At 40.3% G+C, this 26,387-nt stretch overlaps 1 protein-coding gene across 6 annotated transcripts; it reads right to left on the reverse strand.

Moving 5' to 3' along the window:
• Nucleotides 1-203: 203 nt before the first annotated feature.
• LOC133451032 (DNA repair protein XRCC4-like) lies at nucleotides 204-26,365 on the reverse strand. Of its 6 annotated transcripts, none has more exons than XM_061729958.1 (8): nucleotides 20,526-20,624; nucleotides 20,094-20,254; nucleotides 19,088-19,275; nucleotides 7,395-7,561; nucleotides 6,758-6,922; nucleotides 5,918-6,018; nucleotides 663-744; nucleotides 204-503 (listed from the first exon to the last, which is right to left on the reverse strand). In XM_061729958.1, exons 2-8 carry the CDS (start codon nucleotides 20,230-20,232, stop codon nucleotides 482-484), a joined length of 864 nt encoding a protein of 287 aa, XP_061585942.1. In that variant the 5' UTR covers nucleotides 20,233-20,254; nucleotides 20,526-20,624; the 3' UTR covers nucleotides 204-481. The 6 variants fall into 6 exon arrangements, 5 of the variants coding, with proteins under 5 accessions (XP_061585942.1, XP_061585941.1, XP_061585940.1 ...); XM_061729957.1 differs by having other exon boundaries at nucleotides 612-744; XR_009783143.1 differs by lacking the exon at nucleotides 204-503 and adding an exon at nucleotides 1,639-1,716 and having other exon boundaries at nucleotides 623-744.
• Nucleotides 26,366-26,387: the final 22 nt, after the last annotated feature.

Genomic DNA, 26,387 nt, shown 5'->3' on the forward strand with positions numbered 1-26,387 from the left:
TGCTCTTTGGAAAGTTCATTTCAACATACAACACGTCAGGAGCTAATATTCTACTAAAGAAAGGAGAAGAAACAGCAGCAAATTAATGAATATAAGAATAGAAGACTGAGGATGCAAGTAAGAGTTTAAAAGTGTGTGTTTTGTATTCATATTGTCAATTTCTGAACAGTCACAAGACAAACTGGAGTCATTTTCTGTGTCATTTATTTGCACATGTGAGCTGTGTGAGGTTGTCATATTTAAAGGTTGTTTCTGTAAAATCATAAACTCACACAAAAACTTATTTGAACACATACAGTTGTAAAAAATTGTATTTTATTGTCTTTGCTTTTTTGCAACAAAATTCAATCTTCGTTAATGTGGTAAATGGAATGAACAGGACGTAACATTTCAGCAGTGCCTTCTTCACCTGCACTTTTGTTTAACTCAGATTTGGGATGAGTTTGTTGTCTTGGTGATAGAAGAGTGGACTGGCAGAATCTCAACATGGGCGGACCGAACATCTGCAAAAACATATTTTCTTCTACTTTTGTTTCACTTTTTCCTACTGAGTGCAAGTTGTGTCAATAAATGTTTTTATAGCATGAAAGTATAGTGTCCATCAAATAAACCTGTAATTTCATCTCTTTTTAGAAGAGTGGGGACTCGGGGAGCGACGTAACCTCAGCTTCCGTGCCGGCTCTTCATCTTCATCATCGGAAAAAGGCTGCTCAATAGAGATACCATGCGCCACCAGATTATGACCTGGAAATACACGACACACATCACATTTATGATAAGCTATCAGTATCACTAATTCACAGGTACTGTTATAATTAAATGTGTGATCTCATAAATATAAGCTAGACTATATATATATATATCTGTAAATCAAAAGCGTTTAACCTTTGCACTGTAAGTTCATAAACTGTGGCTAAACAACAGCCTGTGACCGCCTCAAAACTAATTTCTCCATTCAAATCTTTGGCTGGTTTTTAATAACAGAAATCCCAGTGGTCCACCCTCACAGCGCAAGCGGATTCTCCATCAGCATCATTTGTGCCACATTTAAAGCAGCTTCAGATAAAATTACCCTAGATACCCTTTGCAAACCCAGAACAACTCCACAACCTTTATCGCTAGTAGAGATCTGGCATTCCACGCAGGCCTGGTCACAATCGATTACATACGGAGACAAACACACCTGTTTGCCCTTTAACACGGCCGCAAGCATACTCCCATTCAAAGATCGCCAGATTGAGCTGTTATTCTACAACAAAGAAACACTTGATCTGAACTGATTAAGAGAAAAGACGTAAACTTGAGGCTACTGTAGATGCCGTATTTACATTTAAATGAGATAAGAATGTGTTATATCTGGTGATTCCTCCTCCTTTCACTCATCTCCCCAAAGAGACACTCCCTCGCCTCTTAAGTGACACAGCCCTTCTCTTGTCCTTTCATTTTCCTTCTGTCTCCCTCTCCCTTATCTGCCCGTTCTCCCATTGTGAGTGATGCTTCCTGTGTTTGCACTATCAGAAACTAAACCTGGAGGGAGCGGGTCAGAGAGCCTTCAGCTCTACTTAGCATGAAAACACAGCCTGGGGGCTCAAAGGTCAACGGGGGCTAAGCATGTCAAAGGGGAAAATCGTAGCTCACCAGAGCACTGGTGTGCTGCGGTGCTGTTCGTCTGATCTGGGTCGAGTCTCGTCATAGCCAAATGTGTGAGGACTTACGCTGGACACAGAAAAGTCAAAGAGGTGTAATATGACTTGAATGATGACAACAACATGAAAGAATTGTATGTTTCAATGCTTCTTGTCTCACTGGTTGCTGCGGTTACCACGCTAAGGCTGCACACGTAAAAACAAGAGGGAATAACATTGCACTTCAGCATAATTTCTTCCTTTTTTTCCCTTAAGTAGCCACAGAATAACCTTGTTTCCTCCACGATTTTGGCTAGGAAAGAAACCTCCAGACAATCTATATTAATAAACACTGTTACTGAGTCCAAAGGGACTTCACTGATGAGCTAAAATCCTTTGGGGTCAGAAAACAAAAGCGTGTGAAACACTGCCAGGGGGAGGGTACCTGTGTGTGAATGCGAGTGAGATAAAAGCCACTTACAGACTGCACTTTAAAAGCGGGACGTTTCCACTGATATTCTGGCTCGTTTCAGTCGTGAGTGACCTTAGGGTGGAATGGCAGGACACTTTTATTCTAGTAGGTAGTAGCAGAGCCAAAATAGGGTGGAGACGAGCTGTGTGTGAGAGCGAGCCGGCAGCAAATTATTATTTTACCACTGCTCCTTTCACTGAGTTGATTCTCTGATGTCTGCATTCGGTCTATGTGAATGAGGAACAGTGCCACTTATACAAGGACACCTTTTCTTTCTTCTTTTGTACCAATAAGGCACACCCACTGTGCCAAAAGGACTCAAGTATGTTAATAAAAGCCACTTTAACATCCTAGTTTGTCAAAACTTGAGTTGTTCTCTGAGGTTGCTCAAGTTTACCACAAAAACAAGTATTGAGAAAGCGATCATTGGGTTAAACCCAGGAGACCACTGTGCTGTAGTCGGTGGGGGTATGACTCAGCACATGTGATGTCACACGCCTGCTCTGCATGACGCAGGAAAGGGCAGACCACCTCATAGTTTGCCGTGTGGAAGCAATCAGCGCAGAGTCCCTGACAAGTATTTCCCAGAACTGAGCTACCCAAAGGTTTTGTCTCTGCTTTTAGGTTAACACTCAAACCCCCTACATGCAAATGCAATTAAATTTAACTGTTGAGTTTAATGGTCAGTAAAATCTGCAAGAGGAGATCAAATACTTCAGAGTTTCCACAGATTTGCATTGTTTCAGAATCACATTAATCATCACTATTAAACCTCAAAAAGTAAATTTGCCACTTTCGATACTAAGGCATCCTGTCACAGGATACAGTTTGTATGTAAGTGAGCGCATGCTGGAGCACAGCTGCTCATGGCATGACCCTGCAACAGGGCATTTGAAGTAGTACCCATTAAAAACAGGCTAATACATGCTACTTATATATAGAAAAGTCTTCTGAGCTACCCGACAATATTTAAGTAAGTGCGGGGGCAGCAGTTTAAGCCGAGATACCCAGACTTCCCTCACCCAAGACACTTCCTTCAGCTGTTCCGGGGGATTCTGAGGCATTCCCAGGTCAGCCATGTGATACAGTCTCTCCAGCGTGTCCTGGCTCTTTCCCGGGGTCTCCTCCCAGTGGGACATGCCTGGAACACCTCCCTAAGGCAGCGTCCAGGGGGCATCCAATACAGATGCCCAAGACATCTCAGCTGATTCTTCTCAATTTGAAGGAGCAGCAGCTTTACTCTGAGCCCATCCCAAATAACTGATCTTCTTACCCCATCTTTAAGCGACCCATACTGCAGAGGAAACTCATTTTGGCAGCTTCTATCCACAATCCTTTCGGTCATTACTCAAAGTGCATAACCATAGGTAAGGGTGGGTGTGTAGAATGACCATTAAATTGAGAGCTTTGCCTTTTGACTCAGCTCCTTCTTCACCACGATGGTCCGGTACACTGGCCGCATGCACAGCACCTTTTTCCGGTTGAGAACCACTCTTCAGATTTGGAGGTGTTGATTCCCATCCCAGTCGCTTCACACCCGGCTGCAAACCACCCCAGCACATGGTAAAGGTCCTGGCCAGATGAAGCCAACAGGACAACATCATCTGCAAAAAGCAGCAATGAAATCATGTGGTTCTCAAACTGGACCCCCTCCGGCCCCTGGCTATGCCAAAAAATCCTGTCCATAAAGATTATGAACAGAAACGGTGACAAAGGGCAGCCCTGCCTAAGTCCAACAAGTAACGGTCTGACTTACTGCCAGCAATGCAAACCAAGCTCCTGCTCCGATCATACAGGGACCGAAGAGTCCTTAGCAAAGGGCCCCGGACCCCATTTGTCATTTGGCACTTTTGCATTAGGACTTACTTGGCCCGACTCGGCTCGGCGCGGCTCCACACGTGTGTTTTCGCACAGCCAGGGGAGAAGTGGGGGGGGTGGGGTGAAGCTGCTGTGACGTACTCGATTGCGCAACACCTTTGTTCATGTCGGCGCAGATGAGAAATCAGCTGGAGCCGAGAGCGGCTGAGAAAAAAACAGCCCGTCTACATCGCTTTTTTAATTTTTTCTCGACAGCCACCAGGTTTATGAACATCTGCACCTCAGAGTTGGATCGCCAAACAGACGTTTTTGCTGTATAATAAAATCGCCGCGAGTCGCCTCGCGCTGACTCCCGCTTCCTGATTCAAACGTTTGACGGCCCCGCCCCCCGACCAATCAGTGGCGTGGAGGGTGGTGACGTCAGAAATAGTCCCTGCTCAGCCCGCTATAGAACCTCACTGAAATGGTTACAGAAAAAGGTATCGGCTTGGAGCGGCTCTACCCGTCTCAGCCCTAATGCAAAAGCGCAAAACGGGTAGAACCGAGCTGAGGTGATACTAGTGCAAAAGTGACTATTAAGCAGCCCCCCACAGAATACCACAAGGGATGCAGTTGAATGCCAGATTCAGATTCACAAAGCACATGTGGCCTGGTTGGGCAAACTCCCATATTTGTCCAGGGCTGCGGTCATTGTCCAGGGCTGCGGCTTGATTGGCCCGCCGGTACCTCAACTGCATCAGGAGTCCCACGGGCCAACATGGCACGATAGAATTCCTTCTTCAGCCTGACAGCATCCCTTATTTCTGGTGTCCACCACCGGGTTCTGGGGTTGCTGCCATAAGAGGAACCAGACCCCTTACGTCCACAACCTCGAGACACCAGGTCAACAATAGAGGCAAAGAACATGGTCCACTCAGACTCAATGTCCCCAGCCTCCCTCGGAATCTGGGTGAAGTTCTCCTGGAGGTGGTACCTCCCTGAGTTAACTTATTGGGCTCATCTTCGAGCATGGAGACACAGGCAAACAAAAAAGCATCCCATTTTGACTTATTGAACTATACAAAACATATGCTTAAATGGGACCTATTATGAAAAACACGTTTTTTCTTGCTTTAACATATATAAAGTGGTCTCCCCTCAGCCTGCCAACTCAGAGAAGGAGGACAGCAACCAAATTCTGCAGTGTCTGTACAGTCGCCCGGATGAGCCGTCCAGTGTCATGTGACTTCTACGAGCTGTTCAGATTCGGTGCATTTTCATTACGTAACCAAAATGCAAACCACGCCCACAACTATAAAACCGTGTAACTGCATGTGAGGGTGAATTTCTAATTTATATAGAAAAAACAATCAAAAGCTTGTTTTTAAGATTCAACATTCAAGGCCTGTTTAAAATAGACATTAAATGCCATAATAGGTCCCCTTTAAGCATTAAAACTTGGCTGCAACATAATTACAGCATGAGTCCAATTCTCAAATTCCCATCACACGGCCATCCCAGTCATATCCTTGGCTTTTCCAGCTTGGATTTAACTGAACTAAACATGTGATGCATTTCTGTTGTTTCCATGGATAAAATTATATGGGTATTTATAGTGAATATGAGAGAATTAAATTGTAAAAATATTTTAATAAATTTTATTTAAATGGGATATAATCACAACATAAATAAATTAAAAAGGGTTGAACTGGTCTGTAATTATTCATACTTTTTCTTTGAACTGACTTGAAATTAACTGTTATAACTATATAAATAAACTGAACTGAATAATTTCTCCTGGACTAGCCAAAGCACTGACGTGGATTACTGGACTTGAGGTGCAGCAGCAAAAACTTAGATGTAAAACCAGTTTAAATCTGTGTTTGGTCTGGCCTCTGCTTTCAATTCCTAGTGCAAACTGACCACGGTCAAGAATAAAATTTTACGTTTTTATATTATTCATTTGGTCACTTTTGCAGGCATGATCCTACTAGTATGAGCACGTACAACTACTCACACACACCTGTGATGAGGATGGTTGACTCCTGGGATGGATGGATGCTCTGAACAGTCTCTTCTCCTCTGTCCTCACTGCCTTCTTCACCCTGAGTTCTGCCATTGTCACTAAGAAGAATCACACAAATTTGGAAAAAAGTGTTTCCTTCAGATCAGTGTTAGGAAAAAGGGAGGTTTCATGAGTGAAGAGGCAGGAGAAAATATGGACCAGTTTGAAGCAGTCTGGCAGAATTTGGAAGTCTTCTTTCTGTATTTAATATGATTGACCACAAGAAATGAGATATGATAGGTACAATGTTCCATGCACACTCAGCAGCCTGTCACCATATACTGACATTAACTACGTAATGTTGGAATAAAAAGAAACATGGTAATCATCATCTGTTTTAAATCAAAATCCCAAAAAAACAGGTGCAACAGTACAAGTGGTTGTTATGGTGGTGGCGTTTTATACAGAATTTCTATTAAATGTAAGCATAACAAATTCAGCTGCTGCAAAATTTAGAGCTTCTTTTAAAAACATATCATACCCACTGGTGTTGTGGTAGATGAAGAGCACTAATACAATAAACAATCAAAACATAACTACAGAAACCTTTTCGATGCGTTTACTCCAGCTGATAAATGCACCCACCCGTAGTTAGCATTTCAACACAAATAGTATTTGGAATGACACAAAAAAATCAATTAGAAATAGGTAAGGCTACAGTATATATTTATTTGATATGGCTGAATTATGGAACTTTACTGAAATCTTGATCCGGACAAATAAAGAACTGTGGGTTCTGTCCCAGAAAAATAATTGAATCCATTGAAAAACACCCAAAAAATCAAACATCTGTCATACCTTTGTGCTCCTTCTTCATGTCTCTGCCGGTCGTCTGATTGGCGGATCTGTTGGACAACATCCTGGAGGCTTCTGATCTTGGCCTTCTTCTCATTCAGCACCATGACAAAACGTGAGTACAGCTCCCTCTCTAAAGTCTCTTTTTCCTGAACCCGCTCCTCCAGCCTGTTGAAACGACACAAGTACATACATTTATGAGCCTCTACTGAAACAAATAAACACTTGTTTTAAAAGCAAGGCAGATTTTTGGCTTCACATTGACCATTTAAGAAGAATGATGCTGATGAAACAAATCTGTGTAGCACAAGTGTGCCATTGATAGAACACACATCAAAGGGCAGACAAACAATGACACAATTAATGCTTATTCAAATTCAATCATACAAACAATTCATACAAATAAAAAAGCTGGAGTTAGTTTCCAGAAATCAAGCCTCACTTTCATGACTGGGTGGAACCCACATTATTCTCTAATGTAAGCCCTGTGATGATGTTATACTGGGGAATTATTGTGGCTATAAACAGTCAGCTGCACAACTCAAAGACGCAAAAGGAGCTGGTATGCAGGCAGCACAAGCGACAAATAACCACCATTGCTTCTGAAAAGTATCCAGGGTATTTCCCTCCCCATCCTTACTCTTTGATTATCTGCCGGTGATCCTGCCTCAGTCTGTGGTTGTCCTCCAACAACTGCGAGTTTTCTGTCTTCAGATTGGTGCTGTGCTTTAGGGACTGGGTGATCATCTCTCTGATGAGATCGAGAGGGTCCGGAGCTGGTTGGATCGCCACAGACCCCAACTGCACCTATGCCCAGGACCGAAAGAGAAATGACAATGGATGGCAAAAAAAAAAAGGAGTATGATCTAATCACGGCAGAGTACGGTTGTTAGTTCAGGTAGTGCACTGTTAATGAGGAGCATCAACTCTGTCTGTCTCTCCCTTTGATTATTCACAATTGACAATTGGGAACTGAGTTTCTCTGGGAGTGCCTACAGACATTTCCTGAGAAAAGCTCACCTGGCATCCCAATCCTGACAGTGACGCATGAATCCTTAGGTTAAACCCAACAAAGTAATTCCCTCCTTCAAAAAAATCATTTGACAGTGAAATATGAGTAAGTATTAGTATCTTTCTGTCATCAGTAGGTGCAAGAAATATTACGTAAGATTTTCTCTTCACTGAGAGACATATTTTAACGGTGATGACATGCTTTCTTGTGTCTGGGAGGAACACAGACTGAATTCACTGGTCACTAGTGAACTATGAGATGGAGAAGTTTGCATTTGGGTTGCGTTTTGACCTGAATTCACCCGGCAGGCCTGAGACGTAGCAGCTAACTTCAGGAAAATTAAACAACTACAATAGACCTCTCACTGTAAGCAGAAAAAACATCTTTGTTTACAACAAATATGAAAAATGGCAGGATTTGCCAAAGCACAGAATCTACACACACACAGGCAGATGCACACACACACACACACACACACACACACACACACACACACACACACACACACACACACACAGAAAAGAGGGAAGGAAAGAGAGGGAAAGACACAGAAGTATTCCTTATGATACACAGAAAAAACAGGAGGTTATGGGACGCTAAATCTTTACTGGGCTGGACTGAGGTCACAGACCCACAATAATAAAACCACCAACTTCAAAAGCTCTCATAAAATAGCTGTCATTTTTGTCTTGGACTGATGCTGTCCTGGCAGGCCACACAGCTGTTTTTTGTTGGGGTTTTTTTTCTTTCCTAGTCTCCGTTGCTGAACTTGAACATGTCACTGAACGGACACCGGCTATACAGGCAGCACTTTTGTTCTTGCAGTGTTCTTCTCATTTCTTTTTGTTCTGGTCTATCCTCTATTTTCGCTCCCCTTTCTTCCCACTTTTTTCTTACAAATATGTGAGAATAAAACACCTATCTCTTAAAAAGCAAAAAAGTAGAGCAGGTACTATATTATATGTCATAACTTAAGGTACACAAATAATTATATAACATTTTTTTTATTTCAGGTCTACAACACATACCAAGAGAAAGTTGGCATGGGGCAATGTAATACTAGTAAGAAGGTGAAACAAAAAGTATTTTATCCTAAATAGGTGACATCAACATGTCAGTACAAAAGCAGGATCCATGATTGAGCGTTTGAGGAGCAAGTTTTGGATCAGGATCTGCAATTTGTCAACAAAACATTTTGAAATATTTAAATACAATGTTCCTCAAAGGAGGACTGGTAGGAAAATGTGCATTACAGGAACTAGAGTGCATAATGAGAAAGGTTGCAGGTCTGGAGAACTGTAATGTCAAATCCTTCAGATTGCACAAAATTAAGAACCAACATTAACTAATCACTGATATAATCATGTGGGCACGGGATGTGTTTGAGAAACCTTTACCCAGGTGCGACAATACGGAGGTATATTAAGAAATGCTACATTAAAACGTCACAGTGCAAGAAATAGGCCTTATGTTAACCTTGACCAGAGGGCACACCAATGTCTCTGGGCTTGATGGCATGTGGGATGGACCATCACGGTGCAAAAATGCATATTGGGGTTGGATAAATCGGTGTGTCAGAACTTTTTGACAAATGATGAAAAGTCCAGTCCAGAAGCCTGACTCTGTGATGTATGAGGTTGTACTGCTCCTGTTGCAAGGGTCATTTAGATTTCTGTGATGACAGCACTGTTACAGAAAAGTACACTGAGATCACACAGCAACATGCTGCCTTCAACGCCACATCTTTTCCAGTGACGCCAGGACAAGAAAATGCAAACCCATATTGTGCACAATTTCCAAAGGAATGCCAGAGGAAGAACAGAGTATGAAAGTAACTGGACAGGCTGCAATCCTGACAGGTCCCCAATTAGAAAGAGTGGAATATTTGTTAAAATCAGAATCACAATGCAGTACCATTTGACACCTTTAAAGGTATTGTGACATCATTTTTAACATGCTTTTAACACTATTAAAAGTCTTGGCCAACATCCCTCAAATGTGTCTAAAAGAGTGTAACAAGAAAAACTTCACTCTAGTACTATTTTCCTGGCTTTTTATTACAGTGTTTTTTTGCGCCGTGAAAAATGCTTCCTTTCCCCCCTTTCCTGTCAATCATTGCTCCGCTCCTCCTCCAAACCTCCTCCTCCTCCAGCCATACGCTCACAGCGGCGTCGGAGCGAGAGGCGAAGCATGCACGGAAAAGCAGGAGGGCGAACCACAGCAAACAATCATAAAAATAAAGGCATGCAAGCAGCACTGTCCCCTTATCTTAAGTCCAGTCAGTGGCCGCGGGTCTTCTTAGCAGTTTTCCTCCGGTGATTAGAACAAAAGAGGCTCTAAACCGCTCTGTGTTAAGCCTCATTTATGGTTCCGCGTTAAATCGACGCAGAGCCTACGCCGTAGGGTTCAGCGTATGGTGCGCGTCGCCGCGTAACCCTACGCCGTAAGCTCTGCGTCGGTGTAACGCGGAACCATAAATCAGCCTTTATGGCGCGCTGGAGAGGAGAGGAGACAGGGAGCTGGGTGGAGGGGGCGGTGATTTAGCGGATCGTTACGTAACGATCCGCCACCAAACCACATGCGCCGTTTTTGCACAGTTATGCGGAAAATCCCAGAAAGCACACAATACACTGAATGTTAAAAGTTCGTTGTTTTTTGGGTGTAATTGATGTCAAGACACCCAACAAAACACAAAAAATCAAGAAAAATGTGTTTTTCATGTCACAATCCCTTTAAAGGTCTGCAGGAAAAAAGGGACAAACTAACAAATGAAGCACTTCATGAATGACAATATTAGACAAGTGTAAACGCATCAGTGTCCCAACTTTTTTATGGAATGTGCTGTCAGCCCAAAAAGCTAAATTAATGTATCGACAAATGAAATTAACTTCACTAGAATAATAAGAAAAGAAAAACAAAAGAACACAAATATATACAAGTCAAGGCCAATGTAAGAATTGGTGCATTGCTTTTCATTTGCTTTTTTGGATTGGCAGTTGTAATTATGTTCATCTTAATGGAAGCCATACAAAAAACTGCCAAATTTGAAATGTATTAACCTCAAAAGTATATCCGAGTCAAACAGTGCATTTCAAATGTTTTAATAAACCAGTTTATTTTGTTAACAAGGGTCGTGCTACTAGTAGGAGCAGGCTGTGCCCAAGTCATCAATCAATAATAGGTTCCAAATCAATTTAACTTTTTGTAGCTTGAAGAGCTGCACACACACATCCATGTGAGTTGGTATATATCCATAATCACTGACTCTGTGAGCAGTGTTAGCAATCCACTATCAAGAGTCTTGCTCATCTTGAGTTATTGCATGTGCATGGTTGTGTTTCAACTTGGCAAAAGAAAAAAAAATGTAGTAAGCATTGGACTCATGAATGTGTATGTCCTTACAGCACTGGATGCAACAACAAAACTTGGAGCAGCTGAAAAAAACGTTATTGATTGAAAAAGAAAAAACCTACAATAATTGTCCATATAGACTGATATAGTCATAAAGTTCAAAGAAGATCACATCTTCAATAACCTGTCCACATTTCCAGCACATGGGAAATCCCAACAATCAGTGATTTAACAAAAACAAACACAATGGGATGAGGGGAAAAAAAGACCACCCAGGATCTAAGAGACACGACCATCCCGACATCTCTAAAATTAAGAACATCCGTTTGTCTCAGGTGTCCAGTTCAGGATTGTCTTTTTGAGGAGATTTTTTTGACATACTGTAGTCATCAACAGGTGAGCTGTGATGTGACTGTGCAAGTTGGTTGCATTAATCTAAAACAGCAAAACTAGTGGTTATACAAACCAAAAGAATGGACTATGTTTGAGTAATCATAATTACATCCAACTGTTTTTTTATTTTTTTTTAATCTTATAGTGCAATAAGGTATAGCTTACCATTTGTATGCATTTTTCCAGAGCCGCATAATTAGTGAATGAGTGGCAACGAAGAAAGCTTTGATCTTTTTCTTGAAGATCATCTACATCTTCTCTGTAAAACTTTCCCCTTGCTATCTATGCCTAAATCTCTGGAGTACTGTGCACCTGAGGAAGGTCATACGACATAAATCAATCACATGAAAATGCATACTAGCAAGGCTTTGAACTCTCTGACATGCTGAGTACACTAATATTTCCACACTTCAAAGAATGGTTTCATGTTCTACATTTCGCATTACAAGTCTCAATCCATTTTAATGACTGGAACCTTTGCTAAACTTTGCTTTACCCACAGACACAGTTTAAATCATAAATCTGCCATAAATCTTCTAGCCAGCACAGGAACCATTCAAGATGCCAGTCCGACATCTAAACTGCTGAAGGCACAACTTTTATTTGTTGAATTAACACTGGAAATGAAACTCAGCTGTTGTTTATTTATTCTGCTCCTGCTGCCTTTTAAATAGCAAAGGTTGCAAGGGTTCACCGTCTTTACTTTCAGGTTTCCTACTGCAGTAAACACCAGAATTCGGCATCACGTAAAGTTCAGTTTTACTGGATGCAAAAAGGAGGGATTACACCAAACATTACATAAATTTGAAAATGTAGCTGGGCAGCATACAAACTTCAAGTGACAAATGGCAATTAATGTTGTTCTGCTTTTGTTTTTATAAAGTGATTAATGTTGACTGATAAGGCTTTGAGTTTCGAGTTTCTTCTGCTCTCCTGAGACACAAAGATAACGTTAAAGGTCACTTGGCATGCTGTTGCCAACCTCTGCCAAGGTGTAGGAGGTCAGACTGTTTGTCCCTGTTCAACAACCCACTGCTGCATTTTTTTCCTCAACGGAGAAAAAAAAAAAAAACATAAAATAAAATAAGGATATTGTTTAGAGCAAGCATTTCCACATGTAAAACAATTAAAATAATTTCTGCACGTATAGAGAAAAAGATAGCACAAAGGAATTAATACTAAATCCTTTTTATATCTATGTTTCATCTGAGGAACAGTTCTTGACCTTCTACACCCTGAAAAACCTCCTGTGTGACATCTCGCACACCCACATCTATCCAAATGTGTGAAAATAAAATCTTCTTGAGACAAATTTCTCCATCATAACAATGTGGTTTAGTGTGTGTGTGGTCCAGTTGTTTGTTTGTACGTGTGTGTGAGCCTTAAGACAGTCAGCTAGACCATAAGGTCAAACGTTGACGTAGGTATGCAGGTCCCAGTGAAAATGATACCATAACATGCTTTGGGAACAGAGAACACACAGCTTTTGTTATCACACCATCCAACCAGCTGGAGACCTCAACCAAGATTCAATCCCAAGGAACATTGGATAATCTGCCCCTTTTAAATGAAAACTCCATTAAATCAATAGAATGATGTCACAGATATTCATGGGTAACTCATGGGTAAGTCCACCTATGAGTTGAATTTTCACATTGCAATAAAAAGGCAATGGCCTCTAATTTCAAATATAACAAAAATATAGAGGCAATGCTTGTACTCCTTTTCTTCCCTTCTCTGGGAACAGGGAACTGAGTGGGTGAGCGCTGTGTGCATGATGACAAAGAGACAGTGTTCAGGGTTAGGCCGGGCACCCAGTTAGGGAAATGTGGGCACAAAAATTGAGATTAGATGTCCCATAAATTCCCTCATCTGCTGTGAAGAGGCGTGAGGCCAGATAAAGAGCAGGATGTGGGGGGGGCGACAATTAGCCAATACATCCTTGATAACACAAACCTTCAGAGAAGTGGTGATAATACTGCAACACATGACTAACTCAAGAGCAGATTGAAGAATACTTTATTTTCAGGGAGGTATTGGCTACAAGATATCTGCTGCTCATTACACAATTATTAACATGAATAAACTACAACTCTGACCAGCTGCTTTGCTATGGAACCTGTTGGTGGGGACAGCTGGATTGATGTGTGGTTGGATGAGAATCCTCAGTGTGGTCAACCTGGTTTCCATTTGTGCCACAATTTTCCACAGGTTACAACTACTAACTTTAGTAAAACCCTGAAACCTTAAAGTGAACAATGACAACCTGTTGATTTTTTTTATTGTTTTCTTCGTGTATGGATTTTTCAAATCCCATTTAAACCCATTTAAAGGATTTAAACATTTCACGCGCCACTGTTAACATGTTAACAAGTTTCTTTGGTTTCCCAAAGCTTCTCTCCCTCTGCGTGGTTCTCATTTTCAACCAGCTCCGATGAAGATAATTTCAAACAGTTGTGATTAGTGAAGCTGCAGGATTCTGGATAGGATGGGGGGGTAAATGTGATACTGATTATTCTCAGATTTATGTTTGTCAGAGAAATTAGCACACTGGGGACTCCAGCTGTGCAGCATGACGCCAACCACACATTTAACTCCAGGACCCATGTTTTCTTACTCAGATTAAATCATATCACAAGAAGAGACAAATTGTACCATATGTAGTGCCGTTTTCAGCGAGATTGTACGTAAGTAGCCTCAGTTTGTCAGTAAGATGGCAGAGAAGGGATGTGGAATCTACCTATTTCTTAAACCTAATTTTTAGCAGCATTATGGTTTTTGCTTTAACATATCTTTTCTGTAAAAAAGGATCAAGTCATTGTTTTTACTTTTCTTCATCAACTCAACTATGTTTGCGCAAACATCTCCGGTTTAGACTTCATCATTCATTTTTAACGAGCATATACAAAACAGGCAGAGTAGCACACCCCTTTCCGTTATCAAACAATAGCAAAATTATCCAAATTGTAACCCTCATGCAAGTCTCACACATAACAAATTTACAAGGGATTTCAACGTTACGGACACATTTCCGGAAAAAAAGAATTGTGCCTTGCTCGATTTGGGGCGCACTTGTGTGTAAGGTGGCAATTTTTTACAGAGTCTTGGGAACAAAATAAATCATATTTAATATCACCACAAGCATTTAGTCTTGTCTCATGCAAAATGTATAATTCCATGATTGCAGTCAATGTCAGCAATAAATTAGGAGGGGGGGGTGTCGTGTTATTCCTAAGGAATCCGGCTGTAGTCATGTAAACAGTGACCCCATATGATCCACAACTTAAAACTAGCTTTATAGTCTCTAGATGTGAGTGACCATACATCAGTCTTTTAAAAGTTTTCGAGGGATTTTAGTCATCGATTGTGTAGTCGACATTGAATGGATGAATTATCTCAGCAACAAAAGTCTATACACTATACTGACAGCATGGGGGGACACCAGCGTCATACAAATCTGTGGAGAGATGTTCTATCATTCATTTGGTTTTTAATTCATTTTTTTACTTTGTTGGAAGGATTGTCCCACTTTAACCCTCTCAGCGCAGTCGCGGGGTCATTGTGACCCTTAGTGCACTTCAAGGGTTAAATATCCCATAGTCAGGCAAAATACTTCATTCACAGTTTGTAGTTGAGTAAAAATACAATGCAAAAAAGAAAAATATACTTATTATCAGTGACAGTCAAAAACCATATGGACCCCAGGCTGAACTGTTCACTGGCATGTGACAACTTCAAGCGCTTGTTATAATGTTTAGTTATATTACTATGTTGGCTATACTTATAGACGGATACAACCAATAATTAACAAATCAGCAAATGAGAGAATATTTGTAAATAATTATATAGATAAGAGAATAAATTACGAATGACATTGACATTTTGAAGGTTTTTTCAGAAGTACTCTTAGTCATTTTTTTTTTTAACCAATGACAGATTGATACTTAAACTGACATTTAGGAAGAGATAATGTTTGACTAGCTCATGAATAACACCTGTTGAGTAAAAATCAAACAAAAGAGCACCTAATTACATCCATCATTACAACTATTGAGGTCATAATCATAAAACATTAATATCAGGTTAAGATTACCACCTGTTTTGTGTCCAACCTTTTTTCTGTTCTTATTCCAATGGGAAGCTTGCCAAATTCCTACAACCTGAAATTATCTGACTAGAGAAACATGTTCCACCAGCTTGGAACATGTAAAAAAAGAAAAAAAAAACAAGGAAGAAAAAAAAGGTGTCGGACAAGGACGGTGGTTAAATTAGCATGTACATTATTCAAGTCCCCCTTACTCTTCCGTCAGAGAGTCATGCCTGCAACACTCAAGCACATATTATAAAGTTATTTAAGATAATCATAGGACACATACTGTCTTTTGTTCTGAATGAGAAACATTCAGAAATAAGCTTTATTTGATCATAGATGAGTGGTTAGCAGGTAATATCGAGGTCATGTTGGTGTTTAGGGCCAAAAACATTTGAGGGATTATTACTATTTATCCTGTAATTTTTACCATGGAAATTTCCAAATTTCTATGTGAAATTTGATACATAAAATATTCTTAATTGCATGAAATAATCAAAATTTCAGTCTTGACTAGAATGATGGTGGTTATCCATTTCACCCCATAGGCAGGCAGTTGTAACTTAAAAAAATAACATCTCTTCAAAGAATGATGTCTTTTAAGTCCTCAAAATCTTTTAACAATCCTGTTTCCTTTTTTTTTTTAACAATCCTGTTTCCAAAAAGCCTGTGACACTATAATATGCAAGTAAAATGGTGGCAAAAATCTTTTTTCAAGTTTGTTTTTTAATCAGAGCCGAATTTAAAAAGGTACAATGAGCAGTAAGTCTGGGATTTGAGCAGACCAAGAGCTGTGAGTTGAAAGTAAACCGTTTTCACATTTTTGCTTGATTAAGTATTTCAGCTGCTCAGCAGTTAGGGCCTCCTTTCTTAATGTTTATGTTTGATAATGTATCAAACATTTTCAGAGGATAAAAACATTTCGGGTGGACACACTCCTGTTAGTAAGCCATAGCATTTGAAGACATGTAGTATGTCATGTGGCGATGATTTATTTTTAAAATAGTGAACAACTCCCTAAAAAAGCTTCAGATGACTACATAGGTTCCTCTGAAATATATGCATTTTCAATCTATAGGCTTTTGGCTGTTCCGGAATTCGTAGATGGACATGGGCATCAAAAATGAAAATGTTATTTACAGGAATTAGTAAATTACTGACATCTGGTTCTGGGCACTGCTGTTCTGGTGTGATTTGATCTCATTGCTGCCTTTTACATGATAGATCATAAACACTTTAGCTCACCTAGACCTGTGTGTGGGCATTGAGAGTACAGCCCTCGTGTTTCAAGTCATATTTGTCAAAGAGGAGTTGCATCCCTGCTTAACTGTGGGGTACCACAAGGCTCAATTTTGGGCCCAATTCTTTTTGCATTTTCCATGTTTACTCTTGGCTAAATTTCTTAAGAAGTATGATTTGCAGATTTATGTCCCCATACAGACAAATAGTGTGGCTTCTGATCAAACTCTGTTGAACTGTCTTATGGAAGTACATTCATGTTTGGAATTAATAATAATAATAAATATAATAAATGATCACATTTGATAAGCCAACCATCGTAGATAGTTATGATAGAGCTTTTGGCCCATTAACATTGTAGTGCAACAATTAGTGAGGAACCTTTGTGTACATTTGAATAATGGCTTTTCATTTCAAAAGATCAGCATTAAGGCTTTCACCTTACTTAATAAGAAGATATATTAATATGTCATTTTAAGATAGATGGCGGCCTTCCGTTCTCTAAAAGATTGTATTATCTGTCACCTGAATTAAATCGATGAATATACGGTAGCAATGGATAAGCTGCTGCTCAGTACTTTACAGACTGTGCAGAAAACAGCAGCTCATCTTCTGACAGGGAGGAAACACCATGAGCACATTACTCCAATGTTGGCCACCCTTTATTGGCTTCCCTTTCCTGTTCAGGATCCAGTTTAAGTTTTATTGTTTGTTTTTAAGAGTCTCCATGGCAGGGTACCACCTTACTTGTCTGAGCTCTTAAGGTTTCTCCAGCCAGAGCCCTGAAATCAGCCGATCAATTGCTCTTGGCTGTTCTAGACTCAAGAGTAGCGCTGAGAGACCTTTTTTCTGGTTTGGCCCATAACTGTGGAGCAGCCTCTCTTTCAACATACGAGCACCCCAGACAACAGAACATTATAAATCTCTGTTAAAGAACTCTTTAGCTGGCTTTCACGCAAGCATGAGCATTATACCTTGGCTTTTTTGTATGTACAGTTAATTTTCTTAGATTACATTGTATCTGTTTTTTGTTTTAGGTTGTGTACTTTGGTTAACTGAAGTTGTATTTAAATGTGCTATAGGAATAAAAATCCTTCATTATTTTAAATAATTTCTAGGACAAATTATCTACTAAATTTCCATAATCGTGACCATATATCAGATATATTAGAGGTGTTGGTAGAGGATACAATCACTCAAAAAGGAAGTTAGTACCGTAAAACAAAAGAAAAGGGTCTATTTTAGTTTTTTTGAAGATTATAACTTGGGGACGACCCTCCATAAATCAGGATTTTATGGTCCCTACAGTGTTTCTAACCTTATGGCCTTCTTTCTCTGGTCAGCCCTGCTAGCACAGCATCCCAGGACCCCAGGTGACCTGCCCCCTTAAGGCAACAGCACCCTCTCACAAATTAGAAGAATAACATCAAAATGCACTGGACGCAGCATGACCTGTCCTTAATCAAATGTGTCACTCACTGTGAAATGTCTGTAAACTATCCCAGAACAGTGGTTAGCACATGCCTCTGAACGTCGTTGGTTTTTGGTAGTTAGTGTTGCAGATAATCCACATGAAATTTTATTCAACAGGTTTTCTTTGTGGGGAGCTACCCAACTCTGTTGATGCTGGATCCTGGCTCTTTCCACCATTGCCTAAGGGCCTTCAGCCCTTTAGAATTCTGCTGTAATGTGGGGAGATAATAAACCTTATCTTTAAACGGCCCCCTGTAAAAATAACAAAAAACAAAACGTCCTTTTATTTTGGTTTTATGTTTTTGGAGGCATTTGTCCTCGGGAAACAGTGATAACAGGGAGGGGCATAACGTTATGTGATTCAAAAGTGAAGTACTGATAAATCTGCAACACTGATCTCAAGCACTCATAAACAACTCCTGCAAATACAACTTCACAGCGTAGTATCAGTGGCAGCAGTTACAGAACTGTTGTTTCAGATAAAGCTGACGCCATATCAGACGATGGGACAGAGCTACTCAGACATCACTCACTGGTGTGGATCAGCGTGGGCTTTTGCACGCAGATATGACGTGTACAGAAGAAAGAGAACCAGAGAAAACTAACTATAACTCAACGTTCACGTATATATATATATATATATATATATATATATATATATGTATGTATATACACACACACAGTTATTAGTTATTAGTGACAGTTTGATGCCGTTAGTAAAGAATATTAAAAAAAAAATCAACCAATAAAAGAAAACCAATAGCTTTTCTCTCACCGAAATATTATTACAGATCTTTTCATAAGAAAGATAATGGTGATCTGGTGTGAGATGGAAAGAAAACGCATCCTTGCCGCCCTCTTGCCTTCCTTCACTTTTTGTTAAAGCTTGCAGAAGATCCTCAACATACTTGTCCCTTGAAACTCCCATGTCAGTGGCCTCCCTTGTCATCTCATCCTCTGAAACTGACAAAGAAAAGTGGAATTGATCAAAGAACTGATTCTTTTGAAAGCTTTTTTCTTTCTTTGTCAATATTTGCATTATTTCGGAGCTGCAGAGATGAGGGGAGCTGCACACAGGGAAAAAAAGAGACGGTAGAGGATTTCAGGACAAAACTATAAACATTAATTATTCTGTAACACACTAGTGCATGCGAAAGCAGATTTGAAAAGAAGGCACGCAGGGAAACCAAGGGGGACATCATCAGCTGTTCCACAGCTGCTCATGCAGGCTTGAAGGTCCCAATTAACACATCAAACACACAGAAACACAGATGATCCAGAAGCTCACACAAAGCTGTCACAACCCCATCTCTAACTGTCAACTCTGCAGATGGACAACTATGGAGCACTTATGTTCCAGGTGTCCCTCCACAGAATACATAGTTATGTACACATGTAACAGCAGAGACAGACAGACGGACACGTGCAGACCATTGACTTGCACATACAAAGAAAAGCCTTGTAGAATTTAATCTGCCTTATACACCTGTAAGCTGCAGCACAGGAGTAAAGAGGAGCGGTGAAACAAGGTCACTGCTGTCCCACTAGTTAAAGGACCAGAACAGGTACAACATTATTAGATGGGGTCAGCCAGGTGCCTACACAATTTGGACAACGTGATGAAATACACACAGTGACAACAGTCTAGCCAGCAGTAAAAAGATTTAAATTTATATAATACACCTAAGCCTAAAATTGTAGGTCATTTACAACTAACGTATCCCAAGACAGTCTTGTTGAGAATAATGGGCCTGTTTTTTTTTAACATCTGAGATCTTTACCTTCCCCAATCCATGCTGAGCTGCCATCAGTGAGAGCTAAGGTGAACCCAGCACCCAAGCAGTGGGCCCAGTCAACTCGCAGGAAGTAGGGGATGCCAGGTTTAGTGCTTAGAGCTATCTGGTGAACTGTACCACTCATGTCTCTTGAATGGCGCTCGAGCCTGCAGAAAATCAAAGACAGCAATTCAGAAATTCAAACCAAGATGCCATTATGATAAATGTTTCCAGCAAGTCAGTCCCCCGCACTGTGTCCATCTCATTTCGTTGGCACTACTGTTATTATCAGGTCCCAGGACCTCCTTCAAAGAGGACCCCTCCGTACCCCCAAATCAATCCATTTCGGTGTGGCAGGGTTGTGTTAATCACCCAGCTGCATCAATGTGCTTCATTGTTTTACAGCTCGGATTTGGTAATAAAAGTTCCTGTGTGTACCTTCAGCGGGGGTCTGAGTCAGGGGGACCACACGGAGATGAACAGGTTTTGGCATGTTTTTGTGTGGGAATGTGGGCCGCCTACAAACCAGGAAGGTAATTACATGCTGTTAAAGATAAATACAGGAATATCACTGAAATGTACAAGAAGTAGTCTGATTGCATTCAATGTGTTTGTTTATTCCACTATATCTAGTAAATATATTTGTTAAAAGACATCACCTAATAACCTCAAAGAGCCACTCTGCATCTCATGGGTTTGCCCAATAAACTTTAAGGAAATACTCACTTAAGAAGAATATTAAAGCTGTGATACTGAATCATATTTTACTAATGCAATGCTGTTTGATGAATATTCTGACCAACAAAATATTTGATACGGCCACATTACCCTCTGGCAGCTGTCTTTACAGCCTGACTCAATTCTGCAGATAAAGTTATGTGTACAACTAGAAACAGACTCCATTCAACAAATAAGACTATTTCATCTAAGGAATGGAACATGATTTATGTTCCATTCTCTAAACTGTCTAAAATGTCCAGTCAGTTTACCTGCTACACGCTGTTGTTGGTCACAAATTGCTTGAGAAACTTTTACTTGATTACGGATGGCCTGTCCAGGACATGTGATTACTACTTCCACAAGAAGTGAGAGGTGAGTTGGACTGCTTCCCTACTTAAACACAGGGCAAAGTGTGTGGAGATGAAGCAGAAAAGACAGCCACATTTGCAGTTAGCCACGCTGGACATGTTTGGAAAAAATGTAAATGAGTGCCCATGGACATTGTGCTTAAGTTATAACGTGAGAACACTTTTTTTTTTTTTGGGGGGGGGGGTCTTACGCTTTCTAAGCATTATTTGTTATAAATGGTAGGTAAGGAAGGTTTAAGGTCAAGGGTATTCAAAATGAGACATGCAGAAGATATTTCACGCACGGATGTCAATGCACGCAAACACTACATTATCTTGTGCAAGTACACACCAAGAAAGATGCAGCAGATTAAAGTTGACCCTTTGTACCTTTAGGAGGGGTGTGGCTGAACGAATGAGGTAGCTGAAGGCATGAACTTTAACCCCATAAAGGAAACCCAGCTACTCATTAGTTACTGTAACATCTGTTGTGGAGGGACGATGACCCTGTGGTAATGGCAGAAGGGCACCTCAATTAAATAAACAGCGCTGTCTGTCAGGATAGCTGCAGAAAAACCATCAAAGCTAATCCTAAAGTCTCAGCATCTGTTCAGAGCACTGGACGTGCAGACAAAATTACCGGCGTGTTTAAATCATCAGCCAAAGCTCTTCTGCAGCTCTGATGGATACCATAGTCTTTCTGTCATTTTTCGCATAACCTTTTCATTGCCATTTTTTCTGTATTGCAATGCAATGTTAACCTTTGTGTAAGTGTATCATAAGAGCATATTTCTTGAACCTTTATATCTGTTCTGCTGCCTCTTTGAACTAATAAGCTCTCTGTAAAAGAGATATTGATCTCAGCAAGAACCTGGAAAGGCATGCAACATCTGATCTTTGACAACATCCAGTATCTTATTGTTAATCACTGGCTGACACTAATAACATGATGATTGCGGATCCCTAATTTTTTTTTTTTTATGTCTTATTGATCCCAAACATAGTCTAAAAGCACAACAATGGCCCCAAACTTAAAAGTGGGTCTTAAATAACTACTACATAACTGGAAGTGGAAACTCAAAGTTGAGCACTGACTTCCAGCTCACCTTAATCTTAACATCACTAAGTCGACTATATGAACACGGGAATTAAAACAATCACACAGGTGAAAAACATATAAGAACTGTTATAGTACGTTCTCCTTAGATTAAAAAAAAATACAAGGTATCACATGGTGTACAGAATATAGATGCTCATATTGCTGAAAATAAGGGTTTCAAAAATGTTGATTGGTGAGTAGTTACTTATACCAACTGATACCGTGTCATTGTTATAAACAGAATACCAATTATGTTTTGTTGCTCTAAAAGCCAGAACACGAAGTTGTGCAACACTGCCCTGCCACTTCCCGTCTTCGACTTGTTGAACAGATTTGACCTTTGTTGCATTAAAGTTTGTAGATGACACCGCAGTGATTAGTGGCATCACCGGAGGTGAGAAGCGGCTTACAGGAGGGAGGTGGCTGGTCTACTGGCTTGGTGTGAGGACAACAACCTCTCCCTCAACACAAACAAGAAGAGATGATAGTGGTCAAAAAGAAGGAGAGGACACACAGCTGGTTAAGAGGGTCCAACAACCGCTGTATTTCCTGAGGATGATCCTGGCACATCACCCAGGATCCTCAGCAACTTCTACAGCTGCGTGGTTGAGAGCACTATAACCAGCTGTATCACAGTGTGGTACGGCAGCACTACTGTTGTGGACTGCAGTCGCCTGCAGAGTGGTTAAGACAGTCCACAGCAAAGCTGCCACCATGCTCAAAGACTCCACCCATCCACAACACGGACTGTTCACTCTCCGACCCTGAGGCCAGAGGTACAGAAGTTTGAAATGCAGAACAACACAATTCAAAAAGTATTTCCTCCCCTCTGCTATCAGAACAGAAAAGCTGACAGGAGTCACATTCATGTACCACCTCGTCATCTTAAACCGCACTTCTGTTTACATTGTACTACTTTCTGCTTACGACTACACTCTGGCACAACCGCGTTGCACATTTCAGCAGATTCACTGCACATCAGACACTTTATACATACCAGCATTGTACCATTGTTGTTGGGGGGGGGGGGGTTTTCTTATTGTTTTTTTCTGTCTTATTCTATTTGGGGTGTTTTTACTTGCATTTCACTGCTTTTATTTCATTTACAAATGTATTAAATTCAGTTTTTATTCTAATTTTGCATTTCTTAAGTTATTGTATTCTCTGTTTTATTTTGTTTTTTTGTAATTATACACCAGCATCAGGGTGGACAGCAAAGAAAAAAATGTATTGAGAGAGAGACAGAGAGAGAGAGAGAGAGAGAGAGAGAGAGAGAGAGAGAGAGAGAGAGAGAGAGAGAGAGAAAACTTACTTTCCTTGTATATGACAATAAACATCTTCAATCTTTAATTAAATGGCTTATTAAGCCTTTAAGGAACCAGGATAGGAAAGATTTGTCAAGTCTACAGTGCCTTGCGAAAGTATTTGGCCCCCTTGAACTTTGTGACCTTTTGCCACATTTCAGGCTTCAAACATAAAAGATATAAAACTGCAATTTTTTGTGAAGAATCAACAACAAGTGGGATACAATCATGAAGTGGAACGAAATGTATTGGATATTTCAAACTTTTTTAACAAATAAAAAACTGAAAAAGTGGGCATGCAAAATTATTCAGCCCCTTTACTTTCAGTGCAGCAAACTCAGAGAGCTTCATGAAGAACAAGGAACACACCAGGCAGGTCCGAGATACTGTTGTGGAGAAGTTTAAAGCTGGATTTGGATACAAAAAGATTTCCCAAGCTTTAAACATCCCAAGGAGCACTGTGCAAGCGATAATATTGAAATGGAAGGAGTATCAGACCACTGCAAATCTACCAAGACCTGGCTGTCCCTCTACACTTTCAGCTCATACAAGGAGAAGACTGATCAGAGATGCAGCCAAGAGGCCCATGATCACTCTGGATGAACTGCTGAGGTCAGGGGTCACCTACAGCTGAGGTGGGAGACTCTGTCCATACGACAACAATCAGTCGTATACTGCACAATTCTGGCCTTTATGGAAGAGTGGCAAGAAGAAAGCCATTTCTTAAGATATTCATATAAAGGGTCGTTTAAAGTTTACCCACAAGCCACCCGGTAGACACACCAAACATGTGGAAGAAGGTGCTCGGGTCAGATTAGACCAAAATCGAACTTTTTGGCAACAATGCAAGACGTTATGCTTAGCGTAAAAGCAACACAGCTCATCACCCTCAACACACCATCCCCACTGTCAAACATGGTGGTGGCAGCATCATGGTTTGGGCCTGCTTTTCTTCAGCAGGGACAGGGAAGATGGTGAAAATTGATGGGAAGATGGATGGAGCCAAATACAGGACCATTCTGGAAGAAAACCTGATGGAGTCTGCAAAAGACCTGAGACTGGGACGGAGTTTTGTCTTCCAACAAGACAATGATCCAAAACATAAAGTAAAATCTACAATGGAATGGTTCACAAAAAATATATCCAGGTGTTAGAATGGCCAAGTCAAAGTCCAGAGCTGAATCCAATCGAGAATTTGTGGAAAGAACTGAAAACTTCTGTTCACAAACGCTTTCCATCCAACCTCACTGAGCTCGAGCTGTTTTGCAAGGAGGAATGGGCAAAAAGTTCAGTCTCTCGATGTGCAAAACTGATAAGAGACATACCCTAAGCAACTTACAGCTGTAATCGCAGCAAAAGGTGGCGTTACAAAGTATTAACTTAAGGGGGCTGAATAATTTTACATGCCCACTTTTTCAGTTTTTTATTTGTTAAAAAAGTTTGAAATATCCAATAAATTTCGTTCCACTTCATGATTGTGTCCCACTTGTTGTTGATTCTTCACAAAAAATTACAGTTTTATATCTTTATGTTTGAAGCCTGAAATGTGGCAAAAGGTCACAAAGTTCAAGGGGGCTAAATACTTTCGCAAGGCACTGTAGACTTGACAAGTGTATTCTAAGTACAATATGTGATTAGCATATTATATATTTCCATCGTTTACAACGTAAGTTGACTCACTTCAAACAAACTGGAATAGGCTACTGATAAGTTGTCTAACACACCGAAACCAAACTGTTTTTTAGAAAATAAGCATTGTTTCAAATATTAGCATGGAAAGTACCTGGCCATTATTGCTGTTGCATTTCCAATAGTTACACGTAAGAGTAAAGCCCGATATTACCTCTCATCAAACTGCAAGCGGCATCAAAATGTAATCTTGATTTGACTGCAGTACTGGAACCTCAACTGGTCAGCACAATCATAACTATAAATCTGAATCGTGATCTGGGGATTGTGAGCCTAATTACACGTGCATTCTTGCAGTAAAATGTCTAAAATGTTATTCATGTGTGGTTTAGTGTGACAGATTTCCTCTTACAAGAAGGGCTCTCTAGGAGTGCCTGGAAGGAAGGATAGAGGGGGATTTGTGAAACATGGTTTAAATGTAATCAAGATGCTGTGTGGCTGGTTAGAGGGAGGGAACCTCATTGTGAAAACTTTCAGAGGAAAGTGGACCACAAAAATTTGTTTCGCGTCATCATGACAAAATAGGATGTTCATATATGTCTAGAACAAAATCTCGTGATTATTCTCTTTCTATTACTCTATATTGAAGCATGCAAAATATAAATAAAATAGCCACATTTCTTCTTCAAAATAACAAAGAGGTGTTGAAAGGTTACATTTTCTCATAGATCAGCTATCAAAGCTCTAAACTTCCAGCACCATGAAACTGATTCAGTTAATTGAGTCATACACATGGAAATGGTTCACATGTTTCTGTGATTATAGTTCTGATGGAAGATTATCAGAGTCCCGTTGGGCTTTATAATAATGATGTTCCCTTTCAATGCTAGAATCATCAAAGCGTGTACAATTAAGTACAGCTAAATTAAAGATGACTGAAAACAGTGCAAGTGTTCCGTGTCTGCTGCATCTGCGGGTCATCTTTACTCCATCGATTTGACAAGGGGTTGACAAAATGAAGTATTTTTATGCACACGAAGCTCCTGACAAATAAACATTTCACAAAGCACTTACGGCACTGCATGGGCAGATTACTGCGATATCCAATTGAGCCCTTTTTGAATTAAAAGGAAAACTTATTTGCTCTTCCTTCCTTTTTGACAGCTTGGATTCGTTCAGCCAACCAGCGAGCAGGACGTTA

This window comes from Cololabis saira, chromosome 9 (genome assembly GCF_033807715.1).
Source record: "Cololabis saira isolate AMF1-May2022 chromosome 9, fColSai1.1, whole genome shotgun sequence".
Classification (NCBI taxonomy): domain Eukaryota; kingdom Metazoa; phylum Chordata; class Actinopteri; order Beloniformes; family Belonidae; genus Cololabis; species Cololabis saira.